General features: G+C 58.6%; 2 protein-coding genes across 8 annotated transcripts in view; both read left to right on the forward strand.

Moving 5' to 3' along the window:
* ARHGEF17 (Rho guanine nucleotide exchange factor 17) overlaps positions 1 to 1,629 on the forward strand; it is a 56,876-nt gene extending 55,247 nt beyond the window's left edge. The window contains exon 21 of the mRNA XM_033119029.1: positions 108 to 1,629. Coding sequence (XP_032974920.1) covers positions 108 to 304 — 197 coding nt within the window. The 3' untranslated portion in view covers positions 305 to 1,629. The remainder of the gene's footprint in view (positions 1 to 107) is intronic.
* A 6,206-nt stretch (positions 1,630 to 7,835) lies between these two features.
* On the forward strand, positions 7,836 to 27,259 carry RELT (RELT TNF receptor). 7 transcript variants are annotated; one of them, XM_033121549.1, is made up of 13 exons: positions 17,700 to 17,934; positions 18,364 to 18,527; positions 19,061 to 19,178; positions 19,821 to 19,903; positions 20,861 to 20,938; positions 21,053 to 21,219; positions 21,425 to 21,504; positions 22,308 to 22,565; positions 24,452 to 24,532; positions 24,824 to 24,905; positions 25,074 to 25,331; positions 25,736 to 25,934; positions 26,073 to 27,259. In XM_033121549.1, exons 4-13 carry the CDS (start codon positions 19,844 to 19,846, stop codon positions 26,118 to 26,120), a joined length of 1,311 nt encoding a protein of 436 aa, XP_032977440.1. In that variant the 5' UTR covers positions 17,700 to 17,934; positions 18,364 to 18,527; positions 19,061 to 19,178; positions 19,821 to 19,843; the 3' UTR covers positions 26,121 to 27,259. The 7 variants fall into 7 exon arrangements, with proteins under 7 accessions (XP_032977446.1, XP_032977445.1, XP_032977442.1 ...); XM_033121554.1 differs by lacking the exons at positions 17,700 to 17,934; positions 18,364 to 18,527; positions 19,061 to 19,178 and adding exons at positions 7,867 to 7,975; positions 9,252 to 9,403; XM_033121551.1 differs by lacking the exons at positions 17,700 to 17,934; positions 18,364 to 18,527 and adding an exon at positions 7,875 to 7,975.
* The last annotated feature ends 641 nt before the right edge of the window (positions 27,260 to 27,900 follow it).

The raw sequence follows: 27,900 nt of genomic DNA on the forward strand, positions 1-27,900 counted from the left end.
GAAGTGTGCATATCTTTCTATCTTCTGGGGTATGGGACCTTAGACCCTGACAGACAGTGCAGCTACCATTTGCCCGGGGCTAACAGAGCCTTCCCTCTGGCCCCCAGGTCCCGAGAAGCTGCCATCGCTGGAGCACCGGGACTCCCCACGGCACCGAGGCCCCACCTCAGCCAGGCCTAAAATGCTAGTTATCAGTGGAGGTGACGGCTATGAGGACTTCCGACTCAGCAGTGGGGGTGGCGGCAGCAGTGAGACTGTGGGCCGAGATGACAGCACAAACCACCTCCTCCTGTGGAGGGTGTGACCCTGTCCACTATGGCTCAGGACGTGTCCGCCCACCTGCCCTCAGCCTGCTTGCCTCTTCCTAGCCCACACACAGACTCTGCCCAGGAGTGCCCAACCAGGGGTACACTGTGCCTGCATGGGCTCTTCCCATCCTTGCAGAAGCATTCCTGATGGAACACCTGCTGGCCAGCGCACCAAGGCCTTCCTGATCCTCTGGCTGCTCTGGTGCTCCCCGTCATGATGGGGGTGGGGTGGGGGGCACGTGGGCTGCCCAGGACCTCGTCCCTGGAGCTTCTACCAAAGACACGGCCGGGCCTGGACCCCATGGGGCTGGGGAGTGCCATGTGCAATATTTGGAGGGTTTTCTGGGGGCAGTGGGAGGGCTGGGAGACAGAATCCTTTCCCGTGTACAGTATTTATGTTTCTTTTTAGATGTGTACCTTCCCAAGCACTTATTTATGCAATGACCTGGGGCAGGGGGTGATTGGAGGAAATGACAGAAGGGAAAAAACCCTATTCCTGCCCTGGGGGCCACCCAGGACCCTAACCAAGCCTTCCTGGAGGGACCAATCCCCCCTTGTTATATATATGCGTGCATGTGTGTACACACACACACACACACACACACACACACACACATTGCATGCTCAGGACACTAAAACATGGCTGCTTAACATACACTTTCCACAGCCTCATCCTGATTGGGCCACCCTTCAGTATCCAAAGCCAGGGACCACGTCCCCTCAATCATCCAGAACAAGACGACCATTGGGGGGCAGTGACTCCCATCTGGCAGGCCTGTTCAGGCCTTGGCATTTCCTAGTTTGTCGGCAGTGCCTTTAGTGGCTTCCACATTTGGGAACACTGACAGGGCCTTGGGCAGGCTCTCCCCTGGCCTGACCAGGCAAGAGAACGGGCGCTTGCTCTCCTCACACTTGCTCCCCAGCCCCTGTGTCTCATGCACTGGCACATACGGTCACCTTGGGAGGGTGGACCGAGGAGCCCCCTCACTCTGACCACTGAATCCCTCTCTCCACGCCCCTCCTGCCAGAAGCAGCCCCTCCAGGAAGGACACCCAAGGCTGAGGGGCTGGACATGGCCTCTCCAATTGGGAACCACCCAAGGGCTGCCTCCTGCCTCGGGACTGCAGGAGCCAGCCTGAGCCTCCGCCCCCTCGCTTCTTCAGCTATAGCTCCAAAGGTCTGGTTTCAGATAGGGTTTGTTTGGTTCGGTGTTTGGGGTGGGTGGGTCATTGCGGTCTTAGATTATGTTTCTCTTGCTACCAGTCATGTATTAACTTTCCTTGAATGGTGAATTTTAAAGTCAATAAATAGAAACGCCAAATTCTTGCTCCCCATCGGCAGCCACAGTGGCCTGCCAGCAACCTCGGGGCTCCCCAGCTGTGTGGGCCTCCCGACACCCACTCACTTGGGCAGAAGGGAGGCCTCAGAGACCCAGAAGAGTGCTGGGATGGTGAGACTGCCAGTCACTTGCTGTGTTATCCCAGTCAGGTCCTTGTCCCTATCTGGACTGTGGTTTCCTCATCAGGAAAACAAGGGCTTGTGCTAGTAGTCCAGTGCTTTGTAACCAGGGTTAGGTGTTAGCATCCCTTCCAGATTCATGTGTAAATATAAAGCATGACACAATTATATGTCCATGTAAATGCACATTCCCAGGCTCCCCTCAGCTGGTCAGTAGGTCTGGGGTGGGGCTTGGGAATCTGAAGCTGACGTACACTGCAGTAAAACACTAGGCGACTAGCAAGCATATCCACAGCTCCTCCAGGAAACCATTCCCCAGCAAGACCTCGTGTGCAGCTGGGGAATCTGACACGGCAAGGTGAGGTCAGGCTTTGGAGCTGGGGTAGAATTCAAGTCTGATGTCTGGTCCAAAGAGCGTGCCATTACATCAGACAAGAATGCAAAGGCCAACAGCACGGGGCCTGTCCGTGCACGGGCAGAGCTCTTCCTACCAGGGTCCACCTGCCACACTCAACATGGTGACTCCTAGAAAGGGGTGTGTCATGCGTCCGCTCTGCTGAACACACATTTGAACATTTTCCAACCTAAATGATTAAGGTGTTACAAAAATCAATTGCTAAATGGAGAGTGCAGATTCATGCTTTGCAAACTGGTATACAAACATCTGAGAGCTCTGCGGGGCCCTCGGTGCCACAGGACATGCATGGACCATCTCCCTGCAGCATCACTGTACCTGGAAGATCTGGGGAGGAGGGGATCATACTAAACGTATGTTACAGAGTAGAGGCAAAGTTCATATGGAATTTATGATGAAACAAAGCATTAGAAAGAGCACAGGCTTTGAAGCAGAACAGAAATCTTGACTTTGCCACAACTAGCTATGTGATTTTGGATGAGCTGTATCCCTTCTGCACCTCCATTTCCTATCTGTAGAATGGGGCTGCTAATCCTTTCCTCCACAGGACTGTTGCTTGGTATGCACAGGACTTTGGATTGCAAGGGAGAGATGTGTTCTGCCCTGAAATAAAGGGAGCTAATTAGAGACGTGGACTGGCAGCAAACAGCTGTCAGCACAGTGGCCCACATATTGGAGCTCCATTGCAGAGCCCCTGGCCTCTCCACTCTGAGCCTGGTTCCTCCTTCGCTGCCAGACAGCTGCTGGTCTCGCTGCGTCACAGCTGCTGCTGCCTTGGGGCCTCTTCCCCCCCCCCAACACAGAGACCCTGGACAGACTTCAGTTTCAACACTGAATACCAAGGTATTTTCCCAGCTCAAGGGCCTCAGTAAGAATGAGCCTGGCCCAGCCCATTGTTATTTAGGAAGCCACATGGCGGGACATTGGCCAGCAGGGCGTCAGCCAGCCTGTGGACAGGTGTGCAGACCTGAGCCCATCAGCGATGGGCAGGGAGGTTCTGGGATGCATGGCTGTCAGGGCCCAGGGGAGGCTCCTGAAGGGATCATGCCTTGGCTGCACATTAATGTCACCTGAGGGGCCCAGGCCACACCCCAGACCCAATTAAATCAGAATTCTGAGGGTGGGACCCAGGTATCAGTATTTTTTTTTTTTTTAGGAAGCTATTGAAGTGTAACATTTGTACAGGAAAGTACACAAGTCATTAGTGCGCAGCTTGACGAGTTTTTATAACATGAGCACACCCTGCTTGAGGAACAACATACCATCACCCTGAAAGGTCCCACCGGCTGCCTCCCAGTCTACCCTCCAAAGGGTAACCACTACCCGAGCTTCAGACACCGTGGTTTAATTTGGCCAGCCGAGGGGAGAACCACTGCTTTAATGGGCATGGCTGTGGCTGGCCACTGGGGTGGGAAGAAGTGGAACTCAGGTTTGGTGCGAAGAGGGAACAGCTTGAGCCAATGCAAGGAGGGGTGGAGGAGCCTGGAGCAAGGGGGAAAAGGAAAAGGCAAGGAAAGGCAGAATGTGAGCTGTGAGGGCGATTTTGTTTTGTTCTTTGTCCCCAGGCCGCCTGCAGTGCCTAACACAGTAGGTGCTTGATAAATATTTTTTGAATTAAATCTGGAGAATTCAGTTGGGATTCTCCGCTTGGTCTATGTCACAAGCAATAACCTCTGTTCCTGTTTGTTGAGTGTTTGCTGCAAGCCAGGAGCACGGATCATCTCATTTAATCCTCACAATGGTCCTGAGAGGTCGGCACCATTCTTACCCTCTTTTTCAGACGAGGAAGCTGAGGTTCAGAGAGGTTAAATGCCTTCCTCAAGGTTACCTGCCAGCTAAGCTGTAGAGCCTGGATTTACATGTGATCTGCCCACTCGGGTCTCTGTGCTTCAAGGAGAAGAGGGGCAGCCACATGGGCTGGCTAGGGGACAGGAGAGACGGAGCTATAGTAGTCACTCATGAGGTATCAGGCTCATGTTTCTCAGGCCAGCCCTCAGCAGGGTGTCCTGACCTCAGAAATGGGAGAGAGGGCCAAAAGCCATCTCTTCTCCAAAGGGTCCCTTGGGCTAGGGACAGAGGGCAGGTTTTAGCTAGACATCTATCTACCTCACGGGGAAGAGGAGGCACAGAGAAGGATAGGGATTTACCTGAAGTCACACAGCAAGGCAGCATTGAGGCCAGGGGTGGGTGTGGAGGAGAGTCCAGGCAGGAAGGTTTCCTGTGGTCAGAAAAGTCAGAATGACCCTTAGAACTCAGGAAGCACAGGGCTGGATTAGCTGGCCTCCAGGTGCCCCATACACCTCGAATTGGTGTCAGCACTAGTATGTGGGTCCAGAGGGTTCGGAGAAGGGAGCAGCAAGTATGGCCAAGACCCTGTGTTAGACCTTCCTGGCGGGGCCTGGAGGGGATGGGGACCCAGGGGTCTGAACTGAAGCCTCAGCACTGTCTTCCCTTCACTGTGACCCTAGGCAGATGTCTGCCTCTGGACACAGGTGACCTCCAAGAGCCCTTCACATTTGTGTACCTGCCAAACACCAGGTCTCTCTTCTGTCACCACAGACCTTAAACCACAGGCCAGGTTGCAGGAAGTGGCAGGGGGAAGTGCTATTTTTGACCCATTATGGGCAGTGAGGAGCCCTGCCTTGTAAAGGCAAGTGAACAGGCAGCCCAGGCTGGGTCCAGGGTAGATTGCAGGGCTGAACTGGGAAGGGGGACAGCAAGCAGGAATAAAGAGACAGAGCCCACATGCCAGGTTGTGGGAAGGACACGGCAACCGCTGAGGGCAGAGGAGCAGAGGGAACAGACGTGGTGCTCGGTGATCAAACCCAGCAGCCTGGAAGAAGCAGGTACCCCCCACTCCTGGGGTCTCAGCAGATCCTCACAACACCCTGGGTGGTTGAGCTTGCACTCAGAGAGGTGAAGCCACTTGCTTAAGACCACACAGCCGGGCACTGGCAAAGCTGAGACTTGACCCATATCTGTGTGACCAAAGCCCAACCCCAGTGGGATTCCACACCCAAGTTAGGTTTGGACCTAAATGCAAGTCCTAACCCCCAGGTCCAGTCAACCCCAGCTCAGCTCCTGTCCTGCTCCAAGCTGAGCCCCACCCTAGCCTCCTAGGCCTAGTACCTCTTAAAACGAGGCCCATTCTCCTCCTGGAGCTAAGGCACAAACATAGGAGAGCAGCCTGCCTTCCAACGCGTAGGACTTGTTCAGCTGGGGGTTAGCCAAGCACAGAGCACTACAATTGAAGTCTGAGCTCCACCCGACTCCATGCCTCCTGCTTGACTTCCATATTGGAATGCCAGTGCAGCCAGCAGAGGGAGCCACAATTTCTGGTTCACAACCCCTGAGCTGGACACACGCTCAGATCCCCTGCAAACCACATCCTTTGCCTCTGATCCTGTGACCCAGAATCTCCTCCAGAGGCAGGAGGGCCCCGGTGGGACATGGAAGCTATGCCCATCACAGCTCATCCCAACTTACGGGGGCCTGGTGCTGTGCCACGTAGGATGAAGGGCAAGCTTGCTCCACGCTCACCTCCCCGGCTGCACTATGAGAGGTTCGAAGAGATGGTCTCTGAGGTCCCTAATCTCAGAGACTGTAATGCTAAGATTCTGTGAGTCCATGGGAGATGCCAAGAATTTTAAAAGCCTGTGATTCTGAGATTGCTTTGTTCTCGAGCCTGTGGTTGTCCAAGCTCCATAAAAAGCCGATCTAAATCTTTCTTGTGGCCTCCACAACTCCTTCCCTGTCTCCTCACTGTAGCGGCTAGATGCTTCCAGACTCGGGCAGGGTCCCATCTGCAGCTTGCTGTGGTTCGGGAGTCAGAGCTGGCAGTAAATAGTGTTTAGGCTCTTCATATCCTGAAGGTACAGGGGTGGGATGTGTATGGGCTGTGTCTCTGGGAGACGTGATTCTATAGAGCGGTAGCCTGAGAGCCCAAAGTTGCCAACCAGAGCCCCCAGAACCACAGGAGGACCGCCTCAGCCTCTGTCCCTGACCTTTTTTTCTGGCTCAGGTGGCTGCTCCCACCCTTACATTCAGCCAGGTCTGGCAGATCACCTCTTCCCATGGAGAACTAAATGACCTTCAGGCAATAAGTTTGCCACACTAATTTTCAGATGGGGAAACTGAGTAGGGGAAGGGATTTGACCAAAGCCTCACAGAGAGCTGGTAGTCGAGAAAGGTCTGGACTCTCTGTAGGATGTCTGATTAATAGCCAATGCTGCTTGACCAAAAAGCATATCCCCATTTGGTCTATCAAGCGGCACGTGAAATGTTACAATATGAACTGCAGAACTTGGAACTGGGGTATGAAAGGTCCCCTTACAAAGAAAACACTTGCAGGAATGGAGGACATCCTTGGGTGCTCTGGACCCCTCACCAGGTCTTCAGCATGGATCCTTTCTGGACTCCCTTTCTGGACTCGGATGTGGGATATTCAACCCTGGGATCACTCCGACCCTCAGGAGTCTCCACTGATAAATGCGGGGACTGGGGCTATGACCCTGTCAGTGACCTGCAGCTCTTTCTATCCTTCCCCCCACAACCTGGGCATGGCCCAGAGAATGGAGATTCTTTCCTTGCCCCCCTCCCTCTACAGGTGTCTAATTCTCCTGGAATCTCCTGGACCCAGGGGATGTGACTCTCTCCGCCCCCTCACATCACCGTTTCAGATTCTATGACTCAGTTTGTTTTGAATTCTCCACTTCCCCCGACAATCTATCCCCAACAGACTTGTTTACCTTCCTCCATCTCTGTCATGGGCTGTGATTATCCTGATCCTGGCCAGGCCTCTGCCCCCAGCATGGGGCTCTCCCTGCTGTCTGCATCCACTCCCAGCCCTGCTGTCCTGGGAGGGCCACCTCGGATCCCTGGAATGGTACTGAGTGGAGCAAACTCTGGCTGCTGAGCTGCTGCCTCCAGTCCTGGCCCACCGTATTCCACAACTCCAGAGGACACGACTCCCAGAGCTGGGACGACAACGTGAATAGTGCTCTGGAGTCCTTAGTCACTGCCCTGCTGGGCATCGCTTGTGGTAGGGAAGGGAGAGCAGTGTGTCACCTGCTGGAAGGAAGGACTCATTATCCTCACAGAGAGGGGTGGGGTGGAGAGTGGAGACAGGCAAGGCCTCATGGAGGAAGGAGATTTGGGCTGGGCCCTGAGGAATGTGTAGGAGCCCACCAGCTAGGCCTCTGTTACAGATTTCCTTGCACCAGGCCTTTTCTCACAAACTGGGTGGGGGTTTCTGGGGTCAGGTCTGAACCTCATTGACAAGGTAAAGTGAGGTCGCTCTCCATAGCTGCCCATTTCTAGGAGGAAAACAAGACCCCGGAAGGGTCAGTGTTTGTAGCCGTTGTCACTGGCAATGGTGACCGGACCTGGTGTAGTATCCAAGTCTCTATCTTGCATCGTGCGACCTCTTCTCTTTCAGTTTGGAGCCCAGAAGGGGCTGATCCTTTTCCCGCGCAGCCCTCAGCAGTTCCCGGGTGACGCGAGAGATGGCGACACAGAGCCGCGCGGCCGCGCGGGGAGACTAAGAGGCCCTCGCCGGCCCCACGGGTCAGGGGGCGGCGGGGGGTGGAGGGAGGGGGCACGAGCCAGGCTCTGACGCTGGGGGCGGGGCTGGCAGCCGTGACGCGCGGGGGCGGGGCTGTGCATCGTTCAGGCCCTGCTGGCGATTCATTCAAAAGGCGCGCAGCCTGCGCGGCCACCCGTGCGCTCGCGGAGCCGGGCCCGGGCGCCGCCAGGAGCCGGGAGCCGGGCTGCTGGAGCTGCCGAGGGCGGCCAGGTAAGGAAGGCCCACGGAGCCCCAGTCTGGGGTCCGCTCCCCGCGACCCGGCCAGAGAGATGCAGACCCGAGTGGTGTCCCCAGCCTCCCCGCGTCTCTGAGGAAGTTCGCTGGCGCGGCGGATGCCGCAGCCCGGGCCCCGCGCCCTCTCCCTCCCGCCTCCGCGTCCTGTCCCGGCGTCTTCCGCGCACCGGCCCCCTTCCGTCTCTGGGTCCCCTGCCCCGGGAGCGGCGCGTCCTCCGCGGCGACTCCAGTCCTGGCCGTGCGCAGTTGGAAGCAGCAGCGGGACTTGCTGTTGGAGGAGCCGGCGAACCTCCGAGACGCCCTCGGTCCGGGGAAACTTGGACCGAGACCAGGATTGGTGCGGGACGGGACGGCAGCGCCTCGGTGCGGCTGCGGCGTGGGCCGGTCAGATGGGGGGGTTCTGAACGGTGTCAGCCGGTGACTGGGTGACACGGCGCATGAGGCGGCTCGCCCGGGCGAACGTGTGGCCAGGGAACTGGGCGGTGACTCCGGGCCGAGCTGAACACACAGAGGGGCTCTATGTGTCAGTGACAGGCAGTGTATGTGTGCGAGAGTGACCCAAGACCACTGTAGACCCCGGGTCACGGGGGTCACTGAGTGTGTGTGTGTGTGTGTGTGTGTGTGGCCTGGGGTGTGACTAGGGCAGGGCCAGGGCCGCTCATTAATGTGAGTATGAAATAGAGGGTAAGGAACCCCAAGTGACAGGCCGGGAATCACTGGCTCCACAGTGTGCTTGTGGGGTCCAATAGTGTCAGTGTGTGCGTGTCTGCGTGTCTGCGCCTCAGGGCAATGAGTAAGGGGAAGAAAGAGGAGGGACCACAGAAAACCTGTCAACAGATGGGGGGGGGCAGCAAGGGTCTCTTCAGGACTGTCCTCAGGAGGATGTCCCCTCACGATCTCAGATTAGTGAGGGGGTGGACCCTGAGTGATTTTCCCTGGCAGGGAGAAAGGGGCCCAGACTGGGCTGCATCTGGAGCAGCTGCGGCCCCTGAGGTAGCGTCAGGCTCCACCTCCCAAACACACCGGCGCGAGCACGCGCGCGCACGTCTTGGAGCCCTGGCCAAGCTCTGCTCCCCTGGTAACCTGTATTCTCACCGGGCCCAGGCACCGCTCTCAGACCGAGCCCCCCGCGCCCCCAGTCCCCCAGTCTGCACACTGAGGTGTTGGGCTGTGAAGCGACTGTGAATCATCACTTTGGGATCCTCCATTGTTTTTGGGTCAACTGCCTCTGTTCTCCCTTTCTTCCCTTCAGGCAGAAAGACTGCAGTGGGCGGTGGGAGCAGGCTATCTGCTTCGGACCCAGTGGCCTAGGGGCTGCCCTTAGGTACTGGTGACAGCTGGAAGCACAGCTCCTCGGGCCAAGCCCAAAATTCGAATCCATAGATTCTGACTTCTCTGGCTCAGGTCTCCTTTCTTCATTTCTCTGTGTGTGGGGAGAGGGGGCATGGGCGTTTTCCCCACGGGTAGTCTCCGATTTGGGGAACGGGAGCAGGGCCCCTTCACCATCCGGGCTAGACCCCTCTGAGGCCCCCACCCCCACAAGCAGGTCTGTCAGGTTCACATAGGGTGGAATAGAAATTGGGCTCTCTAGCCCAGGAAGGGTGAGGGAGCACTTGTCCTCTGCTGATATCCCCTGAAAATGTTGATTGCATTCTGGTGGGGGTGAGGGCAGTTCTAGGTGTTGTGCTCAATACTTTATGGCTTGCTCTTGTTGAATCCTCACAGTGGTTCTGAGATGTGGTGACTTTTTCAGAGAAGGAAACTGAGGCTCAGAGAAGCAAGTGACTTGCCCAAGATCATGTAGTTATTTTTGACCCTGAAGCCCTATGAGATGCTTGGAGAGAGCCCCCCCCCACCTGCCTACTACAGGCATACCTCGGAGATATTGTGGGTTCCATGTCAGACCACCATAATAAAGCGAGTATCGCAATAAAGCAAGTCATAATATTTTTGCTGGTGGAGGGTCTTGCCTTTAATTTGTCAAAAAAACGCAACATCTGTGAAGCACAATAAAACGAGGTCTGCCTGTCTCTGCTCATGGCTTATGTGGGCTTCCTTCTCTCAGACCTGGGCTGGCAAGCATGCTCTTGCCAGGGTGTGCCACTGCGAATTCTGAGTGTGGTGTGTGTTTGCACACATGTCTGAAACTTTAGGGGGGGGTTATATGATCTTCCTCCTCCTCCTCCTCTTCCCTTCCCTTCCCCCAGCTCCCACCCCTAGCCGGAGTTAACCAGAAATGTCTGTCTCCTGCCTTATAGAGCCTGCCTTTGGCTTTGGGAGCGTCCACATACCGTGTTTCCCCGAAAATAAGACCTAGCCGGACAATCAGCTCTAATGCGTCTTTTGGAGCAAAAATTAATATAAGACCCGGTCTTATTTTACTATAAGACCAGGTATAATATAAAATAATGTAATATAATATAATATAACATAATATATAATATAATACCGGGTTTTATTTTATTATAAGACTGGGTCTTTATAACATAATATAATATAATACTGGGTCTTATATTAATATTTACTTCAAAAGACGTGATGTCCAGCTAGGTCTTATTTTGGGGGAAACAGTAGTCCTAAAGAGTGTCAGGAGTCGGCAGCACAGCCCAGGCTCCAGGGGTGCAAGGATAACTGAGAGTCCCCATTGACCTTCATTACCTAAAAGGCCCTATCCCCCTCTTTGGCGTTGCTGTAGGGGTACTTTCCCAAATCCACCCACAATGCAAAGCAGGCTGGGAATGACCTTGAGCCTGTGTCGCACCTTCTCAGGCCTCAGTCTCCCTGTTCTTCCCAGAGGCCCCAGGTAGCTCTGACCATTGCTGCTGCCGGGGTGAGCTGGAGTTGGGGATCAGGGTGTCTCTGTCTTTGGAATTGCTAGAGCTGTGCTTCTTGGGGCTGATCAGAATAGCTGTCTTGGTCTCCTGGGGCTAAGCCTGAGTTATTTCCATCCTCAGCAAAGAGGTGGAAATAGCTCAGGGCCTAGGAACGGGGAGATGGGAAGGGTTAATTAAGGGTTAACCTCCTTTTCTGGTCTCAGCCCTCGTGGAGGTCCCCAGCCCCACCCTTTGCCCTGCCTAAGCCAAACCTTTCTGGGAACTTAGGCCTCCTGGGCTGATAGGGACGATGGTGGGGCCAGGCTGGGTTTCCACATGTGACCCCAGTGGGACTAGTGATAGTTGCTAGAGGGAGGTATCTGTGTCTGGCCAAGGAAGGAAGGGAGACTTTGAGGGGCAGTCAGCACTTCGCCCCAGCTCATAGGCCCAGCCCCATTTTCCAGAGGGAGGGACTGAGGTTAAGAGAAGGGCAGGGACTTAACTAAGAGTGCCAGAGCCCTGGTATCTGGCTCCAGACAGGGCACCTACTTTCTTGCCACGCGTTCCCAGGCCGACAAGGTGGCCGCGGGACTGGAAGCAAGCCTGAGACACTCCTTCCTAAAATCAGGCTCCCTCTTACGGTCCAGCTCTGGCCTTGCTGTCCTTGTCTATCCTCTTATACCAGCTTCTGCCTCCGTTTCCGGTTCTCGCACACACGCACAGAGTGACCTGACCTCCCTAAAGTAACTCTTTGTGCCTATGTAGTCCAGACATCTCATCCTAGCGTCGAGGCTTTTCCTTCCAAGACCCTTTGGAACTTTCCATCTTCACGCTCATCGCTCCCTACCGGATGCCTGGTTCCACTTTGCCTTTTCTTGGGCTGTCTCCTCTTTCTAGAACCCTGCTGGCCATTCTGGGTACAGCCCAGTCCCCCTCATCCAGAAAGCCCCTTCATCCAATGTGAGCCCCTCTTCATTGTTGTGGTCCACCTGCCAGGTGTCCCCCCTCACTTCTGGGAACAGGCACAGGTATGGGGCACTTATGGGAACTGCCTGCCCAGCTGGGTGGGGCTGGCCTGGCCAGCAGCTTGCCCTCTCTTGCTGCCATGTCTGTGTTAACCAGGCCTCTGAGGGCATTACAGTGTGCTGGGATACACAGGGCAGTTTGCAGCCAGGGTCTCTGAGACTCCCTACTGGGTGCTGGGGATTAGGGTGAAGACTCAAGGCCACCCCTGTGTGTAGGGGTGAGTTAAGGGCTTGCCCTGGCCTCTCAGCCATAGCCCTCATTCTGGGCCAGCAGAGGAAACTGCCTGCTGAGGCCCTGCTCTGTGCTAGGCCCTGGGTGCAGGTCTTGCAGCAGCACTGACGGGAAACCCCTCCTTCCTAAGCTGCTTAATGGGGAGCAGAGACTCAGAGAACAGAGGGGACCAGCCCTAGTTTAAGTCCTAGCCACTGGTGCTGGAGTCTGACACTCAAGTTCTCTCCCAGCCCCAGCCCTGTCTCCAGGGGAGTGAGGGTTATCCGACCATTCTGGCATCAGTTTCCAAGAAGGACCAGGCTGGCTACCTGCAGGGGGAGGAGGAAATGTTGGTGGGGCCGTTCAGCACCTGGCCTGGCTCCAGCCCTTCTCCCAGTTCTGTCTGAGATCAGCCAGCAGGACTGGTCCAGCCCCACCCCCACTTGGAGTTGGGGGTGCCAGGATGTGGTCTCTGGCAGAGCTTAGCACCTACTCAGTGCTGAACCCTTAGATACCCGGCCTAGGCTTAGTGCCACCGGTTGGGGCTGGGGTGGCAAGGAAGACAGGAGAAATGCTGCGTCCCTACTGTGTGACGCCCTGGGATGAGGACCCCCAAGGCTCTTATATCCTCAGCCTCAGGCCCAGAGGAAAAGAAGTTTTCTCCGGGTACAGGCAGGGAAAAGAAGGCCTAGAGAGGGGAAGGGACTTGCAAGACCCTAGTGTCCCTGGAATCTGACCCCGGTCTGTTTGCCTGGAAGACCAGAGCTCTTTCCTGGGCCACCCTGGGAAAAAGATAAGAGCTCTATAAATAAACTGCCCATGTGGCTGTGAGCCTGTGCCCTGGCTACTTGGCACAGATGGAAAGAGATGGAGGGGCCTCTGCAGCCAATTAGAGGCAGGGTCTGAGTGTGGGTGGAGAGAGAAGGAAGGCGGGCATCCAGGGGAAGGAGCCTGACCTTGGACCTACACCCTCATTGTGAGAAGTGAGCTCACAAGGGACCTGGGCCTGCTGTGTGCCCAGACTCCTGCACGTATTCACCTGCCTCCCTCCCTCGGGGGAGACCACAAACAATGATGGCTGAAGGGTCCAGGAGAGGGGAGGGTCCCCCCAACAGAGGCTAGAAAGTCTTCCCGCAGAAGGTGGCTCCTGGGCAGAGGCCTGATTGTAAGAAGAGCCACTGTTCCCCTGTGAACTCTGGATCCTCCAGCCACACCAGGAGGTCAGCTAAGCAGACACAATTGCCCAGAATCACAGAGGAGGAAACTGAGGCGCAGGGACTTGGGGTTGGGTCCTGACTGTGGCTCAGCTGGTGTGGGAGCAGGTGTACACAGGCCTGTAGAGGGGCAGGGAGGTGGGCACCCAGGATCCTCATGCCACTGGGACCAAAGTTGGGTTCCCTAAAGCACCCTTGCCACTCCCAGGCCCTGGTGACCTTGGCTGGGCACTGGTCCGTTCTGGGCTTGGCTCTGCCTCTGGCCCACGTGGGCTGTGGTGAGAACTGGCGCTCAGGGGAGGCCTGGTGAGGCCAGGCCCCGGCCAGCCCTACCTTTAGGAGCCCCACTCAACCCGCTCAGCTAGTCCCTGCCTCCAGGGACTAGCATCCTGTCTGCAGAGGGGACCCCGAAGCTCGGTGAGGGTGAGCAGGGTCACAGCTGCTAAGTGATGAGCCAGAGCGTGAACCAGGTGTGAGCCCCAGAGCCCGACACCCTCCCCGCCTTCTGTCATGCTGTCCCCGGGCCTCAAGCTGCAGTCGGTTAGGGTCTGACCTGGGGCTGCTCGAGCATGGGGAGGTGTCTATGCCCAGCACCCCGAGTCTGGAGGAGGCGGAGAAGGGGGCAGGCTGGGGCTGCGGTCCCCCAGTCTCACTAATCCTCAGCCGGCTGTCCCGTCAGGGTGACGGGGTAAGGCTTGTGCTGACTCCCGGCAGACTCCGCGTCCTGGCATACAGGCGAGTCCGTACCAGATGCGTGGCAAGGCGGAGGCAAAGGGGACCTTTTGGAGGAGGAGATAGCAAGAGCACGAGTGGGCAGCCGTCCTGTCGTGGGGCCACGGGAGACAGCCCAGGGGGCCGTGCTCCCTGCCTGATCCCAGCAGGGAGCCCATGGTGCTGAGGGGTTGGGTGGTGGGCAAGTGCTGGGCGCGGGGTGGTGCCTGCTGCCCGCCCCACCCTCAGTGGTAAAACCTTATCTCCGTGGACAGCAAGTTGTTATAGGGTACGATTGAGCCTCTGAGCCTCAGTTTCCTCATTTGGGAAGCCTGGAGCCCTGTCTTTGAGGAGTTCGGTGAAATCTGGCCTGGAAAGGGAACGCGGTATGCAGTAAGTGCTTAGTGAGGGTTGTTGGGAGCCCCGCTCTGCCCCAGGGACAGCGCTCTGGTTGTAGACCACCTTCCCTGTCCCGACTCAGCCTGGGAAGGGGATAGGGAAGGGGAAAGGGTGGCGTCTTACTGCAGCCAGACTGGGAGGAGGGGGGTGGGCCTGGTCTGGCCGTCTTAGCCCTTTCTTAGCCTCCAGGACCATTAGCCCCTCAGCCCCACCTGCCCACCTCAGCCGGCGGAGCCTCTGTGGCCCAGGCCTGGTGGCAGTTCCCAGGGGAGAACCATGTCCGGCCCCTGGTGGGGGGGCAGGGAGCAGGATGTGTCCTGGAGCAGGATTATGAGCCAGCACGTGGAGTCCTCACCCCAGAGGTGGGACCTGGGACATCATGGTTACCCAAGGCTCAGGTGGGGGAGGGAATTGGGTGGCCTTGTCACAGTGTCCCTGAGGCAACCTCTGCGTGGCTCTGGGCCACAGTCGATCAGCAGCCCTAGGGAGCCGTACCTCCTCCCCCTGGGAACTCCCAGCCTTCCCCGGGCTTCCTCCTTCTCATAGCACCTTTCCCCTGGAGCTGGCACCAACTAGGGCAGTATGCAAATGAGGACTGAAGCAGGGAAGCCTCAGAGGCCCAGAGACCTCTGGGGTGGGGGCAGCACCTCCTTCCCTGGGGCCGCCAGGGTGCTTCGTAGTACGCGTCCACTAGCTCTCCAGCCTCTGCCATCAGGTTGGCAGATGCCCTGAGGACATGTGCTGTGTGCCAGGCCCTGGGCTAGGCTCCAGGGAAGGGGCCAGCAGTGAGGTGGGAAGCAGAGTAGACAGACCTGGGCTCCACCCAGCTGCACTGCTTCCTGCTTGTGTGACTCCTACAAGTGACCTCCCATGGCCTCAGCTTACCCTCTTGTGAAACAGGGATGCTCACCTCTCCTGTGAGGAGTGGAGGCAACCCAGGATGAGCGCCTAGCCCGAGCGAATGAGGGTGGAGGATGGCAAGGAGGCGATGTCTAGCTGCCCTCACCACCGCCCACTGCTGGCACTGCCCTACTTCAGCCCCAGTTGCCAGGGAACCACTGGGCTCCTTGCTAACCTGGATTTCTCTATTGAGCGGCCTTTGTCTTCTTGCTGGGTGCAGCCACCGCCTGCGGGGCCCATGTCCAGCTGTGTTTCTAGGCAACCCTTGCCTCCGGAGGCTGCAAGGTGGTCCTGAGGCCCTAGAGGTTCTGGCTGGGAAACAGAAGTACCTGCCTCCCACCTCCAGCCCCCCAGGTCAGCCTCACTTGGCAGGCAGCCCAGCCAGCCCTCTGAGATGCGAGTTTTCCATGCCCGTCTCTCCCCTGCTAACCCTTCAGGGCTCCTCCAGGCCCTGGGAGAAGGGCTCGCTTCTTAGCTTGCAGCCGGGCTCGGTGTTACCTGGGCTCTGGCTCTGCCAGAATAAACCTTTCCAGACCCCTCTCCCTTCCTACACCCTGGCTAATCGGGCACCTCGTGCACACCAGGCTCTGTGCCAAGCATGACACATAAATATAAGGAAATGTCTGTGCCTCGCGCCTGCCTGTCGGTGGGGGCCACTCTCCCCTCCACAATTTACACGTGGGGCAACTCAGGCGCCGCGAGTGCTTATTGAAGGCTTACTCTGTGCCATGTCCTATGCTGGGTATTTCATGTGAATTCTTCCATCAGCCCTCTGCGGGGTTGGGAGGTGGCTGGGGGTGGTCCACAGCCTTACAACCAGTGGAAAGCAGAGCAAGGCAGGTTGGTTGTGCCAGCCGTGAGCCCAGAGGTTTGCATCCAGGTTCCAACGCCTCGTCTCATCCCAGCCTCTGGGGTCCTTAACCATCAGCCTGCTCTCTGGCCCTCCTGACCTTGCAGAAGCTGGACCGTCTCCGAGAGAGCCTTTTCTGATCCCTGCCCCCCGCCCCCCAAGTTTAGCACGTACCTCCCCACATACCAGGGCCAGGCCCTGTGCTGGGCACTGGGCCCCGCGGGCAGCAGCCAGTGGGGAAGGGACTGGGTAAACAGGATGGTCACACACAGGGTGATTAATGAAGAAGAGGAGGTAGTCGCTGGGGGGCTTCCAGGAGGAAGTGACTTGGAGCTGAGTTCTCAAGGAAGAGTGGGTGTTGGCTGGGCGATGGGAGGGGTGTCCCGGCAGCATCAACGGCAGATACCAGTGCTGGGGTGAGAGAGGCAAGTGTGGGGGCTGAAAGGAGCTCAGAGTGGCTGGAGTGGGGGCGGGGGGGAGGGCCACATCTGAACTGGCAGCCGAGGAGGAGGGCGTGGGGGTGGGCGTGGGGCCCGGAGACCTTCTGGTGGCCCTGAGGAGCTAGGGCGCCCCCATGGCTTCGGTTCTGGGAAAGGGGAAGCTGCTGAGGTCGGCTTCCTCTTTCTCTGTGGCCTCCAGGGCTGCACCTCCCTGGGGCAGGGCTGCCTCCGGTGTGGGGCCCTCAGGGTGGCTTTGTTAGCTGGCTTTCTTCCAGGGAATTTCTGGTTTTAATTGTTTGGGTGGTTTTTGGAGGGTAGGGGTGAGCTAAGCGTGAGGAAGCCCCTGCTACCGGGAGCCTGTCTGTTGCAGGCCTCGGGCCCCAGACACTGGCTTTTGTGGTGCATGAGACAGCGTCCCTGCCCCTGCTGCCGTCTGGGGTGGGGGCGGGCAGGAGGGGCAAACAGTAAACAGGCAAGCAAGCACTTAATTACCTGCCTGGGCAGGAGGTGCCTCTGGAAAGAAGGGGCAACGGGGAACTCCCGCGACCTACTTTAGGCTCATTAACTCATTTAAACCTCCCAACAGTCTTGCCTTGGGAGATAAATAGCCCCATTGGCAGATGAGGAAACTGAGACCCAATGAGGTGAAGCAGGGGCTCTGTCTGGAGTCCCGCAGGGCAGGAGGCTGTATCGAGGGGAGTGGCCTCTAAGCTGACTTCCTTCTGGGCCCCATAGGGTTCCACTCAGCCAGAAGCTCAGGGACGGAAGAGAAGGCTGAGGCTGCGGGCTGAGGACACTGGTCCAGGCCTCGGCCTGCCCACCCGCCGGCCCCTGTCTAGGAAGCCTCTGGAGGCGCCTGCTTTGGGAGGTCACTGCCCAGCCTTCAGGGCAAGGCAGGGTGGGGGTGGGGGCATGGAGACTTCCCAGGCCCCCCCCCAGACAAGGGGCTTTGGTCTGAACTTGCTTTTTGGTGGGGGTTCCCAGGCTCAAGGTTTAGATGCTAGAGGCCTAGTGGGGAAGGGGGTGCAGAGGGGGAGGCCAGAGCAGCAGGTGTGTGTCTCTGTGTGCGCACAGGCTTCTGGGCGGCTGGCCAGTGGCTGCTGACTGAGCAGGCCCATTGGGAGGGGGGCTCAGTCTGGGCTGAGTGTGGGGGCCAGGGGAGCGGCTGTAAGCAGAGACGTGGGGGCCAGACTGGAGTAAATGCTGGTTTGGGGTAATTAGAAAGCACATAATTAGAAGGCGGCAGGGGCTAGGCCGTGAGTGTCTGTGAACGCAGAGGGCGGGTGGGTCCTCCCTGGATTTGAGTCTGGGCCTTTGGACCCCCATTGTGCTCCTGGAAGCCTCAAGATCACGGCTCCCTGTCCGTCTGGAGGTGAGCAGCTGCACAGCCCTCCCTACGGGCTCAGGTCACCCAGCAGGTGCCCATCAGGGCCGGTGGTGGGACAGGGCTGTCTCCTCTGTGGCCGTTGTGCATCTTACATTTCAAGCCTGCCCCAGGCCTCTGGGCCCACCCCAGGGACATGGAAGGGCGCTGGGTCTAGGGACCGGGCAGGGCTTTGGGGGGCCAGCCTGAGGACGTGGGGCTCGTGGGCGGGTCTGCGGGTTAGATGCCATGAAGAACGGCTTGAATGGGAGCTGGGCCCGGGCAGGGGGAAGGTTCATTTTGGGACAGAAACTGAAAAGGAAGACTTGTGACCAAGTTAGAGGAGGGGACGGTGGGGGATGGGCCCAGGGACGCCACCTGTTGGGTGCTGACTGCCAGGGTGCAGCCTTCACTCTGTGGCCTGACATTCTGTTCCAGGTTTCCCCCTAGCTGGCCTCAGGCCCAGAGCCACTGCCAGTGACCTGGAGAGTCCCGTGGTGTGACCACTGCCCCTCCTCCCCTGTGTGGTAACTCAAGCCTGGGGGCAGGCGGGGTAGGCCGTCCAGCGAGGGAGGATCGGTTTCCTCCGGCTCCTTTTCCAGGTGGGAAGCCTGGGCCACCTACAAGAGCTCTCATGTGACCAGGGGCTTACTGCAGGCAGCATTTCTTCTGAGGAGCTTGGCATCAGGGGGCTCCAGGAAGGGTCCCCTCAATCTGCTGGGGCCCGAGGCCAGGGACGGGGCTCTCTGTGACCACCTCTCTGGGTTCAGAGGCCGTGCGTAGCCTATGGCTGAGGCTGAATATATATCACTTTTCTCGCCCTCCCGAGCCTGAAGCCAGCCCCCCTGGAAATACGTCACTGTGGGGGTCACTGTGGGGCTCCCTTGTTTTACTACAATCCCTTTTGTCATCTGATCCGAGGCCTCCTTTCTGCTGTTTCAGCCTTGGCCCCTGGCAGGAGGCTTTTCTCCAGAGGAGGCCACATTCTGAGCCTGAGGGCGAACGCAGCCTCAGGCTGTGCCCACCACAGGGGGACGCGGTTCCTCTGGTAGCGTCCGTCCTCCCCGGGGCGTGAGCTCCCAAGGACAGGGGCAGGCCTGTCTTGTTCATGTTATTTCCTGTGCCTGGCACACAGTAGGTACCCAAGAGAGGATGGGAGCCTGGCCACCATAACCACCCCTCAGGAGTCCCAGGTCTGACCCTGGCCCAGAAGATGCAGTGACACATCCCACCTTCCGCAGAGAAGTCGCCGGGTGTGTGTGGACAGTGGGACACACGGCAGGACTAGGATTGTGATGAGGTTGAGGGGGGACACACACAGCTTTGGGGGCCAGGCCCAGCTTTGGGGAAAGGGAGGTCTTTGTGTTGGGCTTTGAAAGGTGAGGGACGGACCTTTGGAGCAGGAACAGCACGAGTGAAGGCAGAGGAGCAGGAGAGGGGGGCATGCTCGTGGCCTGCAGGGAATTCTGAGGGGCAGGCGCCTGAGAGACTGGGGGTGGGGGTGGCCAGCTCTCTCATCCCCCATCCCCAGGGATGCAGTCGTAAGTTTCCTTCCTCCCAGGCGCTCCTGCTCCTGCTCCAGGGCACCTGGCTGTTTGTGGAAGGGGAAGGAAGCCCTTCCTCCTACAGGAAGCCTCCCAAAACTGGCAGATCCCTCTTCCCCCGTCCAGTCTGTGTTGCCCTGGGAGGCTGGCCCCAGATAGGGCACCTCCACCTCTACTCGGGCTTGGGGGTGGTGAGGGGGGCGGCGAGTACACGCCAGGCCTCCCGGGTGCTCTGCCTGCCTGACAGCACCTTGCGAATTCCCCACCCGGTGCTGCCCTAGAAGCCGTGCTGGGAGGACAGCAGCTGCCCGCCTGCACCCACCAGCTGAGCCTCCCCTCCGTCTGTCCTAGGCTGGGGGCTGCGGGGCCGGAGGATGAAGCTGAGGATGAAGTTGCGCCCTCCCCCACACTGGGCCCTGTCCTGCCTCCTTGTGGTGAGTTGGGGTGGGCGTGTGGGGGAAGCCAGAAGAGCCAAATCCTGAGCCCTGCAGCCAGGCCCTCGGAGGAGGTGGAGAATAAGTGGAGCCCCCATGCCAGGCTGGGGTGCTGGGGTTGGTTACTCAGCTCTTCCTGGGAGGCAGTCTGACCCTGGCCCATACCGTTCCTGGTTTGGGGCGCCTCCCGGTGCTGGGCAGGTGCTGGAAGCCAGGTCTGGGGGTCTAGAGCCTGAGGAGGTCCCTGAGGCCGTCTGCTCTCAGGGCAGCTGTATGTACTGTGTGCTCGCTACACCCAAGCTGAGCGTCTCCCCACAGCAGGAGGGAATCAGGGCAGACAATTCCTACCTGGAATGGGAAGCAGAGGGAGCTCCCAGGGGGATGGGCTGGGGACACAAATTGGGAAGACCCTCCCTGTGGGACGTTTTATGCCCTCTGTGGGTGCAGGGGTATGAACAGGCTGGCCTTGCGTCATGGGGGGGTCACCGAGGAGCATACAGCCCTGGAGACTCAGCCGAGGGCCCAGTGTTGGAAGCACCAGCTGCAGACTTGGCTCCAGGGATACTGATGACATGCCCAGCTGTGGGGGGCGGGGGGGGGGGGGGGTGGTGCAAATGAGAGAGGAATTCGGAAGCATGTCTTCCTCCTGGAGGACGGAAGGGGTGTGACTCAGAACCCCAAGGGGTTGAGATTGGGCCCTGTCTGGAGCTTCCCAGCACTTTCCAGAAGCAGATGTGGTTCTCGCCCTTGTCCCTCAGCAGTGGCCAGGCAACAGGTCTAGGACAAGCAGGTCTTACTTGCAGCATGAGGGATTGAGGTTAGATTAAAGGGTGTCCCTGAAGCCTGGGGGGAGTGGCCCTGAATTGTGTGTGGTCCCCACTCCTGGGGCCTCAGGACAGCCCCAGAGACACCAGGCTTTTTGCCGTCTCAAGTGTGTCCTGCCTGCCGTTCTTCCAGGTGCTGCCCTGGCCTCTGGCCGCACCAACGTCAACAACCCGCCCAGGGCAGTGCCCGCCCGGGGAGGAGCCCAACTTGGTGAGCGCAGCCTGCCCGTGCGCCGTGTCCTGGGAAGACTTTTGAGGGCAGGGGCGTTTCCCGGGGACCTCAGGCCTGGCGCCTGGCTGCGTTCTCACCCTTTCCCTCCCACAGGACCCGGGGCAGGGCACACTATGCAGGTCCTGCCCCCCGGGCACCTTCTCAACCTCCTGGGGCTCTAGCCCATGCCAGCCCCACTCCCGCTGCAGCCCTCGAGGGAGGCTGGAGGCCCAGGCGGGCACAGTGACACGAGACACACTATGTGGAGACTGCCAGCCTGGGTGAGCCTCACGGTGGGGCGTGGGGGCTCATGCCAGCTGACCAGGACCCTGGGCCCTGGGTCCCAGCCTCACCCAGCCCCTGTGCAGGCCTCAGTCCTCCCGTCTATGGAATGGGATGGACCAGTGTGGGTGCCCAGTGGAAGGAGTCCAGCCTCTCTTGAGGAAGGTTCTGGGCCTCAGTGACGCCTTCCCTCCACCCCCGCAGGTGGTTTGCCCCCTCAGAGGTCCCCCGCGTTCCCTGTCAGCCGTGCCCCTGGATGCCTCTGGGTACTCGTGCTTGTCATGGTGAGTGTCAGATGGGCCCAGGACTGCTGGGGGTGGGGGTGGGAGGGAGTCTGGTGAGCTTGAGCCCAGGGGCCCCCACAGTGTCCATCCGAGGCAGTTGGGATCCTCATTCCCGCCCACGGGAGGGCAAGCAGCCGGAGTGTGTCCGGCAGGACGTGGTCAGTTGTCCCCTTGGCTATGTGTCTTCCCACCTCATTTCTGGGTGGCAGAGACCATCCAGCAGGTGACAGCCACACCTGGAGGACTCACGTCTTGACCAGTCCCCTGTCCTCGTCCCCTCAAAGGCACCCACGCACGAGTGTGAGCACACACTCATACACACAGACACACGCACCTCCTCTCACCTGTTGAGTCAGTTACCTGAGGCAATTGACTCATGGAGCAGGTCAGGGGGCAGCAGGACCCCATGTCCCTGTGCCCACACCTGTGCCCAGGTGCCATCTGTAAACCCCTCTGACCCAGCATAAGGGGTGGACTGGGGGCTGAGGGTCTGGCCGTCCTGAGGCCTAAGAAGGCCCTGCTCAGGCTGATTGATCGGGTGGCCAGAAAGGAGAGCGAGAGGGCGAGTGGGCCTTTGCTTCCCCGACATGGTGGAACCGGTGGCTCTGGACACGCTAATATCCCAACTCTCTCTCTCTCTCTCTCTCTCTCTCTCTCTCTCTCTCTCTCTCTCCCCCTCTCCCCCTCCCTCCCTCCCTCCCTTCCTCCCTTCCTTCCTCTCCCTCTCTCTGGCCCTGGGCCTCTCTGCTTGTCTGTTTCTGCCTCCGTCTGGCCTCCACGCCTCTGTCCTCCACGGTGCTCAGAGCGGGTGCAGCGGGCCCGACGCGGTGTGGCGGTGGCAGCAGGGGCTGGCAGCACCGAGGAGACCCGGCAGCCCGGGAACGGCACACGGGCGGGTGGACCCGAGGAGACGGCTGCCCAGTACGCGGTTATTGCCATCGTGCCTGTTTTCTGCCTCATGGGGCTGCTGGGCATCCTGGTGTGTAACCTGCTCAAGCGGAAGGGCTACCACTGCACAGCCCACAAGGACGTCGGGCCTGGCCCTGGAGGTGGAGGCAACGGTGAGGCCCGGCCTGGGGTCCTGGTGGGGCGGCCAGGGGGCCCGGCCCAGCCCAGGGGCCTCCCGAGGGAACCGACATGGCCTGGAGGGTCTGACAGGGAGAGGCTTGCAGAGGCCAAACTGGGAGGGCTTCCTGGAGGTGCTGCACAGGGGCCACAGAGGAGACGCTGCAAATTGACAAAGGGGAAGGAAGGATGAGGTGGCCCACGGTGGCAATGGGGCAGAGCAAAGGCAAAGCAGGTCGTGGCTTTACCAGGATTCCTACCCTGGGTGAGGCCCTGCCTGGCCATGGGGGTCTGGACTCCTCAGGGCTCCAGGTGTGTTTGTGGTTCAAGCGTGGACTGCCTTCTCTGTGCTCGAGGTGACCTCTGACCTCTGGCTTGAAGGGCTGACGGGGACAGCTGTCCTGGGCAGGCACCACGAGAGGCTTGGGTTTCCGGGCTGTGTTTTGAGTTACGAGTCCTGGAACCAGAGGGGGAGCCGTGCTCCTCCTGCCCCCACCCCAAGTCTTTTCTCCTCCCCACCCCCACTAGCCCCTGAAAGCCAGTAGGGCAGGGGCCCTACATGCACATACACTGCCCACAGGAGAGAGCCTTGTGGTCGGGATTCAAATGGCACCTCCCGTGCCAGTGCCCAGGCTGCCAACCCTTCCAAACTCCTGACACTGGAGGGGAGAGGAGCTTGAGACAGCAGGAAAGTGGGCACTCAGGCCATCTCATGTGGGACTGCACTTGTTCTCCTAGCTTAGGACTGACTTTGACTGCTGGCTACTGCCTGGGCACAGGTCCTCAGAGCTCTGTTTGCTGCTGGTCCAGGAATGATCACGTGGCCCATTTTTCACACCATTGAAGTTTGGGCGCTAACCTGCCCAAGGGCCCTCAGTTATATGAGGTCAGACAATTACGTTCGCGAACTTATCCTAGAAAAAAGTGCTACATACCTCACTGCTGAGTATCACTATGGTCACCTTCGAAACACTCCCTTTGGGAAGCTATGCACTGATGCCAGCGCCTAGTCCTCCCTTCAAAGCAATTTTGGAACTCTTTTTCTGGAATGGCCATCAGAGCTGTCATCGTATTACCCTTGATGTCCTGAATGTCATCAAAATGTCTTCCTTTCAATATTTCCTTTATCTTTTGGTATAGAAAGAAGTCATTAGGGGCCAGATCAGGTGAGTAGGGAGTGTGTTCCAATACAGTTATTTGTTTCCTGGCTAAAAACTCTCTCACAGACAGTGCCATGTGAGCTGGTGCATTGTCGTGATGCAAGAGCCATGAATTGTTGGCGAAAAGTTCAGGTCGTTTTCGTCTTTTTCACGCAGCTTTTCAGCACTTCCAAACAGTAAACTTGGTTAACTGTTTGTCCAGTTGGTACAAATTCATAATGAGTAATCCCTCTGATATCAAAAAAGGTTAGCAACAGTGTTGCAACCAGTTCGTGAACTTAATTATCAGACCTCATATAGACAGCGGTGTGCAGGGGGTTAACAGGCCTGTAATTGGCAGTTTGCCAGAGTTGCTGGGGGTTCTGGGCGGAGAGGCAGCCCACAACTCCCTGAGGCTGAGAAGGGGAGACCGCCCCAGAAGAGGCCGCTCCCCCGCCCTCCACACTCTGTAGGGACTGTGGTGTTCAGATGCTGAAACCACTAAGTACCTGGGGCTTTTGGGTGCAGGGAGCAATGATGCTGAGCAGGGAGGGTTATAATAATGGGGCTTCTCAGAGCTGCGGCCTGGAGCTTGTACACACACAGCCAGGCTCCCAGCCCAATTCTTGGGAAGGCTTGGTGCGCCCTCTGCTGCCATATCCTGGTGTAGCTCAAGAGTCTGGAGTTCCACTGCCCCCACCCCCGTTGCCCCAGGATCATGGTCCTTCCTTTCTTTTCCCCAGGGATCAACCCTGCATATCGGCTTGAGGATGCCAATGAGGACACCATAGGGGTCCTGGTGCGTCTGATCACTGAGAAGAAAGGTGAGGGGAAGTGCTGACCCATCCCTGTGCCCAGAGCCTGTGTATGAGGCAGCCTCAGGGGTCAGATCCTGCCCTACTCTGCTCCTCCTGCGTGGTCAGCTTGGCCAGCCTGTGTGGCTGCCCCTTTTCCTCCTGTTCTTGCCTGATAAGGAAGTGAGGGAGAGGAGGAAAAGGCACGTGGCCCAGGCCGGAGGGGGTGGTGGGTAGGTAGGGGGATTTGTGCTGGGGCGTGGGGTCTGGCGGGGGTGTCCCTCGTGGCCCAGAGAGGGTTCTGACTGCAGTTGCCCACAGAGAATGCAGCAGCCCTGGAGGAGTTGCTGAAGGAGTACCACAGCACACAGCTGGTGCAGACCAGCCACGGGCCTGTGCCCAGGTGAGTGGGCAGGTGGGTGAGGAGGGCCAGCCCAGAGAATCAGCCCGCCTCCTGGAGACTCTCCACTTGGGTCTGTTCCCTCTCCTGCCACCCCAAGTCCCCTTCACTGCTGCCTCTGGCCTGGGCCTGGCCTGCCCGACTCACCACCGCCACCTGTGCCCTCTGCAGGCTGCCGCCCGGACGCCCCAGCATGCCACACATCTGTCCGCATGGCCACCACCTCCACACTGTGCAGGGCCTGGCCTCGCTCTCTGGCCCCTGCTGCTCCCGTTGCAGCCAGAAAAAGTGGCCCGAGGTGCTGCTGTCCCCTGAAGCCGCAGCTGCCACCACTCCCACTCCCAGACTCCTGTCCAACCCGGCCAAGGGTCCCAAGGCCGGCGCCAAGGCAGGACGCCAGGGCGAGATCACCATCTTGTCTGTGGGCAGGTGAAGTGGGCACAGACGTGGGAGGGTCAGGGAGAGACGTGACGGCTGGGGGGGGGAGACAGGGCCCTGAACACCCTGTTCGGTGATGGCCTCAGTGTGTCTCTCTGGGCAGTGGGGGTAACAGGGACAAGTCCGTTCTGCCCGACTGAGCCGTCTCACCCAGAGCCCTTGGGCCCCCAGGCAGGGTCCCGGCCCCTATGACACTTGGGGCCCCTCAGACCAAGGGCCTGTCCACCTGCCACCTAGAGCTGGGGGTGTTCGGGGCTCATCTGTGTGTGCGAGGGCATGGGAAGGGCACAGGCCCTGGTCCGTGAACTTGCTGTGTGACCCTGGCGGGTGCTGCCTGCTCTACACCTGGGGTTCTCCCTCAAATGTGGGGGTGCTTGTACCACCTCTCCTCACAGGTTCCGCGTGGCCCGAATTCCTGAGCAGCGAATAAGTTCCGCGGCGTCTGAGGTGAAGACCATCACAGAGGCCGGGCCCTCAGGGGGTGAGCTCACTGACTTCCCACCGCCTGACCTCCCTCCCGAGCAGCGGACACTGCTGGGCAATGCTGGAAGTCACACGAAGTGGCCGAAGCCCCCGTTAGAGAAAAAGGCTGAGGTGAGGGCCAGAGACGGGAGGTGTCTGTGGGCGCCGGGCTCACCCCTGACTGCAGATGGGGTGGGGGTGGAGGTGCAGGGGGCCCTGGAGCCTGGAAGCCCCCCAACTCAGCTCGGACCCTTCCTTCCTGTCCCCCAGGAGAACCGCTATGTGGTCCGGCTAAGTGAGAGCAACCTGGTCATCTGAGGGGCTGTGTGGTCTGAGGACACTGCCGCCGGCCTGGGAGGGGCCGCAGGCTTCCTGCAGGAGGTGCAGCTGTGGCTGCGCCTGCGACAGTGGAGAAGCAACGGCCCAGCAGACAAAACAGCCAAGGCCAGGCCTGGAGGTGGGACGTCCACCGCAGTGAGGAGACAGACCCGCTGGGGGGCGCCATGTAGAGGAGCAGGGTGCAAGCCCCTCCCCCGTCCCTGCCACCTTCCCGCCCCTGCAGGATGTCCCTGCCCCCGTGCCCTGGCCAGATCCTAGGAGCCCACAAGCAGGATCACCTGTACACAGGAGGCCAGGCCTGACGGTGGGGGGAGGGGGCCCTCTGCGTGGCATGCCTGGCCCCACAGCTTGGTCATTAGCCACCTCCTGCCTCTGTACAGGGCCCTAGAGCAGATGTGCCTCCCCGTCCTCTTCCGGCAGGACCTGTAAAGGGAAGGGGCGACGAAACACCGTGGGCGGGGAGGCTGAATTCCCGGGTTCTAATCCCGGGCGAGTCCCCAGCCATCACTGGGTCCCAGTTCTGACTGTGAAGCCTCCGTGCCCGGGGCCTCCCCAGCTCCTCGCTGGCTCTGGGCTGGGTCGTGTTCGGGGGGAGCTTGGCTCCTTGCCACCCCCCCCCCAGTAGTTTTATCTGGCCCCATCATTTGCTGCTTTCAGGGCTTCCACCGCCAAGGCCCCCATGGGGCTGCCCAGCCATGGCTCTGCCTGCAGAAGGGGCTTAATGCATGTGCCTGCCCCCCCATCCTGCTGTTTTTATTACAATTTTATTCAAAAACAGACTTGACCTGGGCAGGGCTGTGGTACAAAGCCCCAGCCTGCCCAGCCACCCCAAGATCTCAGGAACTTCGGGGTAGGGGTGTGACTGGCTGGAGAGGCTCCTCTGGCCTAGGTGGTTTGTGTCCCTGTGGTGTCGGTGCGTCTGTCCCCCAGCCTGGGCAGTGCGGGCGACTGCCCAGCCCGTCTCCATCCTGACTCAGTAACCTGGTTATTTATGTGGAGCTGTGCAGGCAACAGGCCCCACTGCCGTCCCCATTTCTCTTATTTATTTACATTTTGCTGTTGTCCTGTGCTTGCATATCCATCCCCATCCATTTGTTGAATAAAAGGTGGGAAAGTGGTGTCACGAGAAGATTCTTTTCCCTGGGCCTCTTCCCAGGTCTCGTCTATTCACACAACAGCCGTGTTAGGTACCGTGTGTGGGACGGGCCATCGCTCCCCTCGGTGCCTCTCTGTGGCAGCAGGTGAAGTGGGGCCCGGGAGGCCCCTCTCCCCATCTGGTTCTCACTGAAGCCACTAGAGGCAGTGCTAGCCAACGGAAATATAGTGTGTGCCATGTATGTCATTTACAATTTTCTAATAGCCACATTTGAAAAAGGAAAAAGGAACAGGTGAACTTCATTTTAACTATATCAATAATGTATTTATGCCATTTAAACCAGTCTATATCTAAAATATTTTCATTTCAATATAGTCAGTTTAAAATTATGAATGAGCCATTCTTTGCTTTGAAGTCTGGTATGTATTTTACACTGCAACCCCATCTTACTGTGAACTAGCACTTTTCAAGCGCTCGGTAGTCACATGTGGCTCCTGTACTGCACAGCACAGCTTTAGACACGGTGGAGCCTGGAAGATGGATGGTAAGTAAGACACTGGGAGCTGGAGAATGTGGGAGGAGAAACATGCTCTCCAGGAAGGGAACAGCACGTGCAAAGGCCAGACGGCAACAGAAATGGGAGTCGAAGAGGCTGGAAGGAGA

Source organism: Rhinolophus ferrumequinum, chromosome 11 (assembly GCF_004115265.2).
Source record: "Rhinolophus ferrumequinum isolate MPI-CBG mRhiFer1 chromosome 11, mRhiFer1_v1.p, whole genome shotgun sequence".
Taxonomy (NCBI): domain Eukaryota; kingdom Metazoa; phylum Chordata; class Mammalia; order Chiroptera; family Rhinolophidae; genus Rhinolophus; species Rhinolophus ferrumequinum.

Bases quoted from the DNA above. Each gene is read 5' to 3' on its own strand.
- RELT (XM_033121555.1), top strand. From the start codon at position 19,844: ATGAAGCTGAGGATGAAGTTGCGCCCTCCCCCACACTGGGCCCTGTCC. The intron at 22,566-24,451 runs GTGAGGCCCGGC...TCTTTTCCCCAG, and splicing joins CCCTGGAGGTGGAGGCAACG to GGATCAACCCTGCATATCGG. The intron at 24,533-24,823 runs GTGAGGGGAAGT...AGTTGCCCACAG, and splicing joins TCTGATCACTGAGAAGAAAG to AGAATGCAGCAGCCCTGGAG.